This window comes from Caloenas nicobarica, chromosome 7 (genome assembly GCF_036013445.1).
Source record: "Caloenas nicobarica isolate bCalNic1 chromosome 7, bCalNic1.hap1, whole genome shotgun sequence".
NCBI classification, from domain to species: Eukaryota; Metazoa; Chordata; class Aves; order Columbiformes; family Columbidae; genus Caloenas; species Caloenas nicobarica.
The window spans coordinates 19015614-19028672 of record NC_088251.1 but is presented as its reverse complement, the minus strand read 5'-3'; the positions used below and the strand labels follow the sequence as shown (position 1 = coordinate 19028672).

The following is a 13059-nucleotide window of genomic DNA, read 5'->3' as shown; positions in this document are numbered from 1 at the left end:
CAACATCAGGTACAAGGCATCAACAAGCTTGAATGACTGTTTTACAAAAGCAGAAACATCTCAGCTGCTACAAATGGGTTGAAGGGACGAAAGATTTTAGGAGCGAAACAATGCAAATCACAATTGCAACCTTCCATGCAGGTTGCCCCAGTTCCATTAGCAAACCATTCCAATACAGGCACAAAGGAAGGTTACAGACCACCCAGCTGCAGCACAGAGGTTGGAACAGATTTGTGTGAAAGTATCCAACAAATCTGAGAAGATGGGAAGTCAGCAGTCTGTGTTTCTCCATTGTTCACTAAACTGTTTTCTGGCCCATAATTATATCCCAAGAAATTGCAAAATGTAAATAGGTATGTTAGGTGGTGTGCTGCCTAACAAATGCTGCTGGCAGGACGTTAGTGGCAAGAGAGAGGCTCATGCATAGAGGCTTACATGTCCCGTTCCTAGCTGTGCAAAGAAAAGCTCTCCCTTGGTAAAAAATAATCTAAAAGGCTGCATCACCTGAGTTTACTTATGCAATGACAAATATAAAAGAATTTCAGCTTAAACCACTTTCAAAAGTACTTTCTGAAATTTAAAAGAAACATTCCCTTAAGAGTAAGAAGCACTTTGCATGTTCTTATGCTAACAAAGGTCTTTCAGTACGGGAGAAACTAACTAAAGAATTCTACACAAAAGAGAGAACCCATCTCCCTGGGGAGATGTCAAAGGTACAGAAATCACAGGCTGCAAAACAGAAAGAATAGGTTTTCAGTAAACTGGCAGGCACATGTGACTGGAGAAGCCCAAGTGAGCCTCTGACCCTTGTATCTATCTATCTATCACAAATAAATATATCATATTAAGCCTTCTCACCAACTAATCAATCCAGCCTTGTCCCAAAGCCCATTAGGGTTCCTGATGCAATTAAAGAAACAGTACCATCAGTAACTAGGATGGTTTCAAAGACACAGACATTGATACTGATTCTCATAGTGCATCTTTAAGCTCTGTAGGGTCCAGGCACTCACACAAGAGCTTAGGCAGTCCCTATTGGTATCTTTACATCAGTATTTTGTACACACGATTAAATGGTTAGTAGACTGAATGAATTTATAAGAGACATGGGGTGAGGCAGACTGAACTTAGCAGAATCATATAAGAAGGTCTAAAATGTCCAACCAGTCTAACATCTTTTATCCAAAAATGGCAAGCAGCAAATGCTTTGGAAAAGAGTAGGCAAATCAGTCATCTCTGGTTTCCCTCCCAGTCAGCAGTCCAAGGACTGCCTGAGCTGGAGCTTCCATTAGGACCATCGAAGTGAATAATTGCTGGTACTTTTTTTGTGAATTTGTTTGTTGCTTTCTGAATTAGCTTACCTCTTCGACAGAATTTCCCTTTGCTATGTTAATGGAGTAGTCACAAATCTTCCAATCTTAATTAGCTCCCCAGTCAGTAAAACTTTTATCAACTGCCTGTTTCCTCAGGTCTGTCGATTGTTCTGGGCATAATCCTGTGATGCCATTCTCTTGCAAGAAGCGTTTGCTGCACAAAAATAAAAGTCTGTCCCTGAAGTAAAAGAATTACAGGATGGCCCAAAGAAGCCATGTAGCCATCAAGTCACATTCATACACCTTCTGTTCCCTTCCACATCTATGCGGTCTCATAAGGATAAGACAAAGCAAATGTTCAATTTTCTGTCATGATTAAAAGCAGACATTTATTATCCTGCCTCAGGGATTACTAGGAGAGGGGTGGAGTAGCTAAATCAGTAATAATTTTCCTATCCAGGGAAGGAGGAATACCAAAGTGTTTGTATCATCCACAGTTCATGAAATGTGAATACTAAAATCAGGTATAATCTATTATACCTGCTAGTAGGAGGATTACGTCCATGACTCTGGAGATTCATGGGTTTTCAAATTATAAACATCTTCAAAAGGAGCAAAAGGGAAGGGCAGGAGTAGACTGCCAGATGTCGACTTCCCTTGTCCTTTCTGGCCTGGAACTATAGTACCATGTGGCAAAACAAGCACAGTAACCTTGGGGTGATGCACCCTAATCTGCTATATCAATTGATTTAGGACTTTTTTAGAGAGAGGGTGAATGTCCATGGTCAGTAGTTGTGCTGCCACAGCAGAGAGCAAAATCGTCCCAACACCAGAGCATCATGAGTAATGTCCTAGCACAAGTGTCCAGCTTACAGCATCCATCCTCATGACTGCTGAAGGGCCAGTCCTACCCCCCAGAGCCTCTTGTCCCCATGCTGCCACCAGCAGGGCCCACAGAAAAGGAGACAGACATGAACTAGCATTGCCTGGAAACGGTGGTCCTACTCCAGTTAAGGACTGGGATGAAGTGAATGAGCATGAGGGTCTGCAAATTTTCAAACACCTCCAGGAAAGCAGAGAGGATGCATAATACAACCTTCCCCATCCCACCACCCTGTCCCACCACCCCCCGCTGCCAGGCTCCCTCAGCTGCTCGCAAAGAGGCTTTCTGTGCTCCGAGAGGTGAGTTTTCCTCTCTGCACAGCTCACCATCCTTTGGGCAGAGGGTGTGTGCACAGGGCGGATCACACAGACTATAAATGGAGCAGCTCTATCTAGTTCTAGTGCCGCTCCACAGGCCTGAGCTTGGTCGAGAAAAAAAAAGAGAGAAAGAAGGCAAGAAAAAGAGGAGGAGAGTTGAACGGGGGGCAAGACGGTGGGAAGAGCAGAGAAGTAGGGAGGGAAGGAAGAAAGCGGAAAAAAAGGAGGAGAAAGGGGAGGAGATGAAAGGCAAGGGGAGAAGGGAGGACCGGGCGGGGAGGAGGCGAGAGGCCGGGGAGGAGAGGAGGGAGGCAGCTCGGCGGAGGGAAGGGACGGGACCCGGCGCCCCGCGGGCCATGCGCCTCCTGGCCACGGCGCTGGCCGCCCTGCTGGCCACGGCCCTGGCCCCAGGTAAGCGGCACCGCGGGCGCGAAGCGGCCGGCGCCCAGCGACCAGCCCCGGCAGCACCTCCCGGCCGGGACGGGGCAGCCCCCTCGGCCGCCTTCGGGACCTCGAGCTCCGCCTCAGGCTGCCGCCCTCCCCTTCGCTCCGCGGAGCAGGGTCCGGGTCGTTCCCACGCCGTCGGCACCGGGGAACGGGCTGGGCAGCGGCTCCGAGCTGCGGCAGCGCCCGGGGCTCGGACACCAGGAGCGGGGGCTTAGGGAGAGGTTGGGGGGTCGGGCGGGGAGAGGGATGTGCCGCCCGGGGAAGCCCGGCAGCACGGCCAGGAGCGGGTACCCCAGCCCCTGCAGCCGCCCGGGTCGACCCCCGCCCCTGGCGGGTCCCTCACCCCACTCTGCCACCGCCTTTCCGGGCTCCTGCCAGCAGCACTTTTGCAAAGCTACCTGACCCACAACCGTGCTTTCACAAAGAAAACAAGCAAACAAAGAAACCCCACCAAAACAACCAGAAAAATCTTCCCATGCAGAAGTTTACAAAAGTATTTCCTCTGCAACCTTCTGTGCCAGGCAGGAAAATATTAAGCTGCACCAAGCAACTGCAGGCAAAGCTGTAGCAGAAAGGGGTTTGGCAGTGTTTTTTCCACAGGTGCCTAGATCTAACAGACATCTAGTAGAAAGCAAACCAGTCGGTCACATGTAAGAAACCTCTGTCCAAGACATTTATGCCTCCCAATTGAAAGCTGCATTAGCCAGCATTGCATCCTAAAGCTGCAAAATGGACACGGAGTCTGGATTCGAACTCCAAGGTCCAGTGAGGGCTAGGGGGTGGGGAAATCTTGCTCATTCAAGGTTAATGAAAGAGATCTCCACCTCGAAAGGGCAGGAGATGGTGGAGGCAGAGGTTTGGTTCAAGTCCATCTTCAGTCACTGCAGAAGCTTTCTTGGAGAAGGACCTTCTGACTTGTGAAACTTGTAGACAGATCTGTTCAACCGAAAACACTTGGTTGCTTTTGGTGATCTTTCTAGTGAGCTTCTAATTATTTTTATTTAAACAAAGAACTTTGCTTTTTCCTGGCTCATCTGCTCTTCTTACTTTTTAATTGTTGAAAAGTCAAAATAAACCAGGCTTTGACAGTAACATTGTTTCACAAACAAACTACAATGGGGATAAAAGCCATCTCATATGCTTCTGGTAGTATAAATCTGAGATCAGAAGGAAACTACCCTGATGGCATGCCTCTCCAGTCCCTTAGCTATCAGCAGGGGCTGAGGAAAAAGTTGTCTCAGCCCTGAAGGGTTGGTTGCAGACTTTGCCCACCAGTGTCCATGGGGGAAGGAAGAGGAGCCTGTATGTAACACTAAACCTGGATCATGAGTAGCAGTGCATAGGAGCAACTCTACTTGTGAGTATCTCCACCAAAGTAGCCGGGATTCTTCCACAAAAAACACAGCTACACCGGATCTGCCCAACAAACCTAAGGGTCCAGTAGTGACTGTGGGTCCTTTGCTGCTGTTCCAGCATAGACAGGTTTCTGATGGCTAAAAGTATAATTTGTTACTCTTGACAGTTCCATGAAAGAGTTTTGCTGTGTAATGTGGCAGACAACAAAGTCCAAACCTAGCTAATAATTGGAATTGAACTGGTGTAAGCAGAACTGGACTGTTTTCAGAACAGGATTTTTCAAAACAGGATTTAGTCAGCAGTAACCTTCAGGTTACTCCCAATAGGCTAGTGAGACATGCAGGTGGAGGGTACCAAAGAAACAAACAGCTAAAACAGCAGGATGGGGGCAAGTGAGCTGGTTGCAAATAGAAGTGAGAGACATGTTTGATAATTAAGTACACTGCAAAGGAATCCTCGTCTTTGACTCACTCTCCTCCCCTTTTCTACAAATAGTTTCCCTTTCCAAGCAGAAGGAAGACTAAAACTCTTGTGGTGTGCTCCACCTGAGCAGCTACACCGTGCTGTCTATACTAAGAAGGCAGGAGAAGAAAAACAGTGATTACTCACTTGAATCAACAATGCGAAGTCTAGAAAATTCAGTACTCTGTTGGCACACAAGCCTGCTCTCAAGTTGTGGAGGAGTCCACTGTCTTGGCAAGGAACACTTTACAAGGGTAAAACTCATGTTGGGGCTGATCCAGCTCTTGCTAAAGACAGGAGGAACATTTCCTCTAGTGTCTGGGTGCCCTGAATGAGGCTTTTCCTTTCCACATAAGAGGTAAATGACCTCTTTCCTCCAAAATCCATCACTCTTCCTGTGGCAGCAAGAGGATAGAGTCATACAGACACTGTTTTTCTGTTTTAAATAAAGCACCACATGACCCTGTTCAACTTGAGATAAGGTCATGGTAAAAGATCAGGAGATTTCCAAAGCTCTCCCCATTGCTGCACTTGTACAGCTGCACCAATAGAAGCCACAAAAGGAAAATCAGGAGATGGGTTCCCACTGATCAGACAAATCTTCAAGCAACTGGCCCTCTGAAGTAAATGAGCTTTCCAATATGAAGGAGACAAAATTTGATACTTCCTTATAAAAAGACATGTCCCCAGAGGAAAAACAGAAGCCCTAGGTACAAAATACCAATGTCTGTATGAGTATAAACAGCTAGAAAGGGATCAGGGACTCCATGTACAATGCTGCTTTATCTTCTTGCAGAGACTTCCATCATCACCATATCCGAGTTCCTCAGTATTTTCTCTTGGGTACTTTTTGGCACTATATTCTGCCTAGTTCTGAGTTAAGCAATGCTTCTTTTGCCTTTTATTTTGGGACTCTATTCCACAATTAATCCTAGCCAGCTTTTTCAAAAAAGAAGTTCACATGTCAGGAAAATGACATAATTGTTTTTCTTTACGGTTTTCACAATGTGCATAATTTCAGTAGAAAAACTTTGTTTTTCATTTAACCAAACCACATTTTTACAAATAATTTATTAAACTTTTATAGCCTAAGTAATTATGAGAATCTCCAAAAGTACTAAAATTCTTAAAATTATTCCTTATTTTCTGAGCAGCAAAACCTCAAAAATTTATTCTTATTTCAGTGGCAGAGGGAACCATCCTATCCTCACATCTGCCTGTAAAGCACCAAGCTCAGATAACTCCAGCAAGTAAAGTTTCATGCTTGGAAAGCTTTTGGTGGTATTCAGCCTTAATTTTAAATTTCAACATCCTATTCTACTTGTGTGCTTTCTACAATCTGAAATAATTTATTTCTTTGGCACTTAGATGAACTGCACAGAGGAACATCGTGCACAGATAATTATATAAATAATCTAGGCCATACTTAACTGTCTTTTCTTAAAGAAATAATAATAAAAAAAGCCTTTATACAATTTATTTTCTTCCTCATAAAGAAAAGTAATGTCTAGTTGGAAAAAATACCATTCAATAGAGCTTTCTATTGAAATGACTTAAAACAATTATTATACTATTAATTTTCAGAGGGCTCTTCTTAAACAGCTGCAATATAATTTCTTTAATTTAGTGGATTTACTTTAAGTAAGGTGATTCAATTCACCACTCCATTTCATGGCTTCGCTGGGGCCATAAAACCAGTGCCTCTGCCTCCAGCAGTCCTTCAGAAATAGAATGGAAATGATTTACTTGCTTATTTTGAAGATAAATATATGTTTGTGTTTCAGGAGCTGATGTCAGACAAGAGTCTCTGCCAAAACGCTCATCCCCTTTGTTAAAAAGTTCCTAGCTAATGTGCTAGAAAAGTCTCCAGAAATGAAAGAAATCATTCTTTCAGAGTTGCAATTCTCATTAGTATTTGACTATGGTATATTCACATAACAAGAAGCTTAATATTCACATTTTAGAGGACACTTCATGTTTTGCAGAATGCATTGCAGGGAGTGCTCCCTTGCTGTTGAAATATGGTTCTCTCTCTAGTGGATGCCATCAGACTGGTAGATTACACATTACAAGTCATTTAGGGAACACATTGCCACAATATACCTTTGGTCAGAAATAGATCAGTCTCTGATATGACTAATAAGAACATTCTTAGTGTACATTAGGAAGGAAATAAAATGAGTGTTGATTCCCATGCCTCAAAAATCAGTCCAGCATAAATCAGGCCAGGAAAGAAAAATCTACCTCTAGTAAACAGCTATGGACTTCTTTCAACCTTCACCTATATTGGCTATTGTTACAAATAAAGGAGAGAGACAAACAACTGGTCTAAGCTAGGTTCCTGATGAAGAACAGAAAAACAAGAGTCAGAAATCAATGAAAAAATGTAATCATAATTTGTCCCAATATTATCTTGTGTCATATTTTGTCATATAAATAATGTCAGATTAAACTGAAATTGTAGCGAAAAGGGTTAATCTGACAGATTTAACCCAGAGTTGAGATGACCATTTCGTTATGGCAGGGAGCATGTTATTTAAAACAGAGTACAAGGAAAACTGTAAAGTGAAGGGCTGGTTACGGGCATATAGGGAGGTTAGTTGTCTTTCAGTGATCTTCTAGGGAAGGGTATCAAATTAGCATAAGATTGGTATAGCATGTAGGAAAAACTGAGGACCAAATAACGAAAGTATAACAGAACTTATTAAAGCTAAGTCATGTATTTAGGGATTAATAAGAATTTATTTGATGCACTAGGAACTGAACTGCAAGTGACAAAGAACGGAAAACACACAAGTATATTATTTTATTATATACTGACATATAAACACATATGAAAATATTATGGAAAAAGGACAATGTAATTCTGGGATATACCAGGCAAGAATATTTCTAGTCAAATCTGGGAAGTACCGTGACTATTTCACAGGTACCAGTCTATAATTCCCGTCTCCCACATAAAAATAAATTAAAAAAGAAATACAACCAAGCCCACAATTTAGATTGGAACCAATGCAAAGAAGAGCTACTTATGTGAATAGGGAAGTGGACATGCTACTAGGGGAGACTAACAGAGCTTGGCTTCTTTAGCTTAGCAAAGCAAAGGATGAGACACCATATAATTGCTTTCTATACGGAGTCAGGAAGTAAGCAGTAGAGAAGAAAACACTATTTAAACTTAAAGCTGGCACAGGAACAAATGGGCATAAACTAGCTATTGAAACAATTTAGCAAGGATGTAAGTCATCGGAAGAGCCGGTCATGGAACAGCTTTTCGAAAGACATTCCTGGCTTTTGCTCCAAGGTAGCTTTAGATAACGATTGTTCAGGCTGACAAAAGATTATGTGACCTTGAGCCTATGACAACAGCAAGGTATCGGCTTCAGGCCTACCTTGTTAATTAGTGTGAGCATGAATACTAGGGCAGACTCACTGAAGGAGGACATTGTAACATCTTTAACGTTCACATATAGACAGGAGGTGTCAGGCTCTAAAAGCTCATTAAATTGCTGCACTGAATGGATGCCATCAATTTACCTGCTATGGACATGTGTGCTCAGACAGATTATGGTGTCGTTGTGCCAGCATGGTGGATTTTTACCGTCTTCTCTTTCCTTTGCAGATGTTTGTGAAGCTTTAAATGTGACGGTCTCTCCAGGACCAACAGTGCGATACTCTGAGGGAGATAATGCAACTCTTTACTGCCATATTTCTCAAAAGAGAAAGACAGACAACTTGCTGGCTGTGCGGTGGGTCTTTGCTGCATCACCTACTCAGGAGTATCTGATGATCAAAATGACAAAGTTTGGGTCTGTCCAGTATTATGGAAATTATACTCATCATTTCCACAAGCAAAGACTTCATCTTCTTAAAGAGAAACATGGAACATTGTACAAATTTCTTATTCTAAGCCTCCAGCAAACAGATCAAGGACATTATATATGCAAAGTCCAGGAAATTGGCAAACACAGGAATAAGTGGACAGCATGGTCAAATGGCACAGCAGCTACTGAAATAAGAGGTGAGGGACTAACAATTTCAATTCTATATTTTTTTTTGCCTCATGATCTCTTTTTTCTTTTCTTACAAGTTCATTCCAAAGACCTTTTAAGTTAGCTTACTTTTAAGTGTTATCTGTGGATATAAGAAAACCTAATCCTTGACTTCTTTACTTACACATTACAATTTAGATGTTACTCAGCCTATAATAAAACAAGTGAGAAGTGAGAAGATTGGTAGATTTGTAGGAGATAGTTATTTCTTTTGCCTTTTACCAGAATAGCAGTAATTAAAACTCCTTTACATTCAGCTAGTGTGAGTAAACAAATGCCATTATTAAATACAAAGAGACAGAAATAGAGAGAAATTGACTTATTTTCTGAAGAATACACAGTGGGTCAGCCAGAAATAGAAACATTGTATCTTAGATTTATATTTTGCCTCTCACTGTTTTCATCGCTTTTAGTTCTAGTCTAGCAGCAGCTGGTATGTAGCATTTCTAGTATCACTTCTGTACTTTTGTTTATACCACTTGTAGCCAGAAAGCAGAGCTTGAAAAGCAGTGACCAGCTGGTATTGAACTTCAGATAAAGAAATTACCACCAATGAGTGAGGGTTTTGAACCAATATGAAAATGAGCCATCCCTTTGGGATGGGTCAGCTCAAATCTAACACTGCCATTACCCCCACACTTTCAGAGATGTGTGAGACAGGATTTACAGAACAGAATCCTTCAAAGAGGTGGTTGAGCTCAGCAGTTGTGCTGTTAATGCTAGCTGGCAAACTAACTCCCTGCTTGTGGCTTTATAAACAGAAAAGTTAGTTTCCCATCAGGCCAACTCTAAAGACAACGCTAAAAATCAAGTGTGACTGCTTGGTCTGTGGGTCTGGAAATTCAAGAGGCTCATCCAGCAATCACAGAAAAGCTTGTGAGAGGAAACTGTACTTCATAAAGTTTCTGCCATTCCTGTTCATGCTAAATTTATCACTGTGTTTAGACCACAAAGGTTATTCCTGCAGCTGGGAAACCCTGATCCCACTTACCTACCTTGTCTTTTGGCAGACACGGCCCTAGCTCTCCTCTGAAAGCAATTTTCTTCTGAGGGACCTCCACCTCCTACAGGTCTTTTCAAGATGGATTTGAACATGTTTATGTAGTCTTAATGCAAAACACATTCCCTCAATGCCAGCTTCACTGGTGTAATTCAGGTTTCTGTATTATTTTTCTATTATAAACACACCAGGGAGAGAAATGTGACAGTAAAAAATAATCTGAGTGTATGATCTCCTGTGGATAGCTCTCATGTATCACAAGCTTTCACTTTCATCTATCAGAATTTTGAGAATGATGTGAAAAAATACAGTATAAGAAGATATAAAGATCAGCTTCACATTGACCAGTAATGTTTACATTTGTCTTGAGAGATCATGGCATTAACATACTGTAATTCGTTGATTATTACTAGGAATGATGAAAGACACTGATCATTCAAAGCTGAAGTTCTGTTTGGGTTAGTAGCAAAGACCATGGATCAACTTTAAACAACAGCAAGAAAATCCTAGTCTAAACTATTTGGTCTTATTGGGTATGAAAACCTTGCCTGGAAATCTTGTAGGACATTCATATGGGATTTTTTCTGCTTCCTGGTTGCAGACAGTCAGAAATATAAGTAATGATAGAGCAGGACCCAAGCTCAAACAGGAACTCCAACCCCTTACCTGTCTCCACCAGGGAAATGCCCAGCCCTCCAACACTCAGGCCCCAGCTTTATACATCAGCCGTGCTTGTTTTGCATGGAAGACCACAGAACTGAGGCTTAAAGTAAAACTTCACCAAAGTTCATTAGACTCTTAAATACAAATCACCAGAGCAACGAGCACCATGGGTCAGAAATGTAAATCTGCAATCAAACGTCATATGTAATCCATAACCTTGTATCTTAAAAGAAACAAGAGCCTATATGATCACACTATCAACTAGTTTGCACCCTTTTGAATCCATGGGCTGATTTTAATGAGATAACAGTCTTAAAGAAATTAATGTTGTACAAGTAATGTGAAATTGGCTGGAGGTAGGGAGAGAAGATCTGTACGAACTTCCTCATTGAAGGAAAGCTATAAGAACAACAAAGTTAATTGTTGTTCTTTAGCCACCATGTACCCAGTAACCTTCCACATCACTGTCAGTAGCTGGGGCTCCTGGACACAGGAGATGGAGTCCAGTACTAAGGTTGTTGTGGACAGGGAAGCTATTTAGGTGTGGAACACAGAATACATTAGTTTCACAGCTCAAAGAACAGTTTCTTGTTCGATTTTTTTTGCTGTTTTCACTCCTTTGTTTTTAAACAGGGAGGAGTAAAACAACTAGAGCCCATCTCCTGAACTCAACCATCTTAATCTCTGAAGGGCATTAAGTTTTACAAGCACTGACACCATGTTGAGCAGCTGGAGCCAAGACACAGTGGTTAGCCTTGTAACCACACAAGGATATGAAATGAAACTTTATTGCATACATGATTTAGTCCTACAGACTTCAGGCTTTAGGTTGCTTCATGCTCAGCAGTCGTTTTTCCCTGCTGCTCTTGTGCTTGGCTAGGAACTGGCTCTCCTCCTCTCCCTATCTCTTCCTCCTTTACCCCTCTAGATTCATCTGAAAGGAGAGATTCTGTTCCTGTCAAGAAAGAGGACTGAGCATCCCAACTGCTGTAGTCTCCCACCAAAAACTGGTGTGGGGAGGGAAAGCCAAGGCTCTTGTGTCAACCCACAGAGAACAAGTTGTTGGAATGCTGTGCCAGGGGAGAAGAGGAGGAGAGGCTGAGAGTAACTACCAGGTGTTGTTACTCTCTGTTGTTACTCCAACAGAACCTCAGACGGGTGGTTTGCAGGCCTACAAGCCCGGCTAGGACGCCACCATACAATCACAGAGTCTCCTAGAGAAGAATTTCTGAGGATAACTTGGGGGAAGGGAGTTAGAGAGGGCCAGGTCTGGTGTCAAGAGACAGAGAGAAGCAGTGAAGGAGGAGAGTGTTGTTTCAGCTGGGGGCTTACACTATTCTGACCCTTCTCCCCAGATCCTCTGCACCACACCTGGTAGCTCTCTCCAAGAGTAGTACACTGGAAGACAGAATGGGTAACAAATAATGTGTTTCTTGCATGAAGGACTTGCAAAATAGACCAATAGATGTACCCAAGGAGTACAGAACAAGTAGCATGCTTGTGGAAGAAAAAAAACCAAAAAACCAACCAAACAAAAAAAAACAAAAAAAGGAGGGAGAAAATCATATGGAGAATTTTCATTTTGTAGGGCAGGTAAGCCGTTTAAAGAGTGTTTTCTCATTCACTGAATGATAGAATTTCTTAAATGCCCATAGTGAAACATATGGATTTGTCAGGAGTGCTTGGAAAGGGAATGACATGTTCCAGGTAAATGGCAGCAGAAGAAAAAACAAAATAAAATATTGTTATACTACCTGTCATACTCTTTCTCACAAAAAGGCCACTCTGCATCCTTCGTAATTGCTCAGGCTATTGCTAACTATAACACAGAAACCTCCCATTGCTCTTCCTAGCTAAAGTGTGGGGTTCAGTTCTATTTAGTTGCTGTCAAGAAGGAAAACTGTAGCTTTTCAGTCCAGCCTTTAAACACTATTTTTCTCCCTGATATTTAGTATGATTTATGAACACAGAATCAGAGTAGGGATTTGAAAGTCATGAGTTCATCTTTCTCACACTGTCTGGTCAGCTGTATTGCTTCTCTCTGCTTCAAATGTAACCTGAAGCAGAGGAGGAAACCTGAGGCCGGGGAGGAAGGCAGGCCCACCTGGAGACTGAGCACACCAACAATATGCTCTGCGGGATGTGAGGCAGACACCACTGCCGTGGCCCCCTCAAAAGAGCATTTATTCCAATTCTAAATCCAGAATAAAGATACTAAAAGACATCTGAAAGAATGACATATCTTTAAATGCCATAGCAATTTTTTCTGCTAAAAGACTCTTACAGGAAACAAAGGACTGCTGTAGCTAGCATTCGGTTATTGCACTGCGAGTGTACAAGACTTACTACACATGAGAGGGATGGCAACTCTTTTCAGAGTGGTGATAAAGTCTCCAATTTCCCCAATGGTAACACTTGGACTTTTCAAGGAAGTTTTCTTCCAAACACATTTTGTATTTTATATTATGATCAGTTACACTTTTTATTGCAAAGGGATTTACTTATATTACAGCTAGATCCAGAATGCAACAAAAGGAGCAATACAAATTGCCTGAAGCATTTGGAT

The 13059-nt window shown here is 42.2% G+C and overlaps 1 protein-coding gene across 1 annotated transcript in view; it reads left to right on the top strand.

Moving 5' to 3' along the window:
• The first annotated feature begins 2810 nt into the window (after positions 1–2810).
• VSTM4 (V-set and transmembrane domain containing 4) overlaps positions 2811–13059 on the top strand; it is a 37353-nt gene continuing 27104 nt past the window's right edge. The window contains exons 1-2 of the mRNA XM_065638993.1: positions 2811–2924; positions 8401–8799. Coding sequence (XP_065495065.1) covers positions 2870–2924; positions 8401–8799 — 454 coding nt within the window. The 5' untranslated portion in view covers positions 2811–2869. The remainder of the gene's footprint in view (positions 2925–8400; positions 8800–13059) is intronic.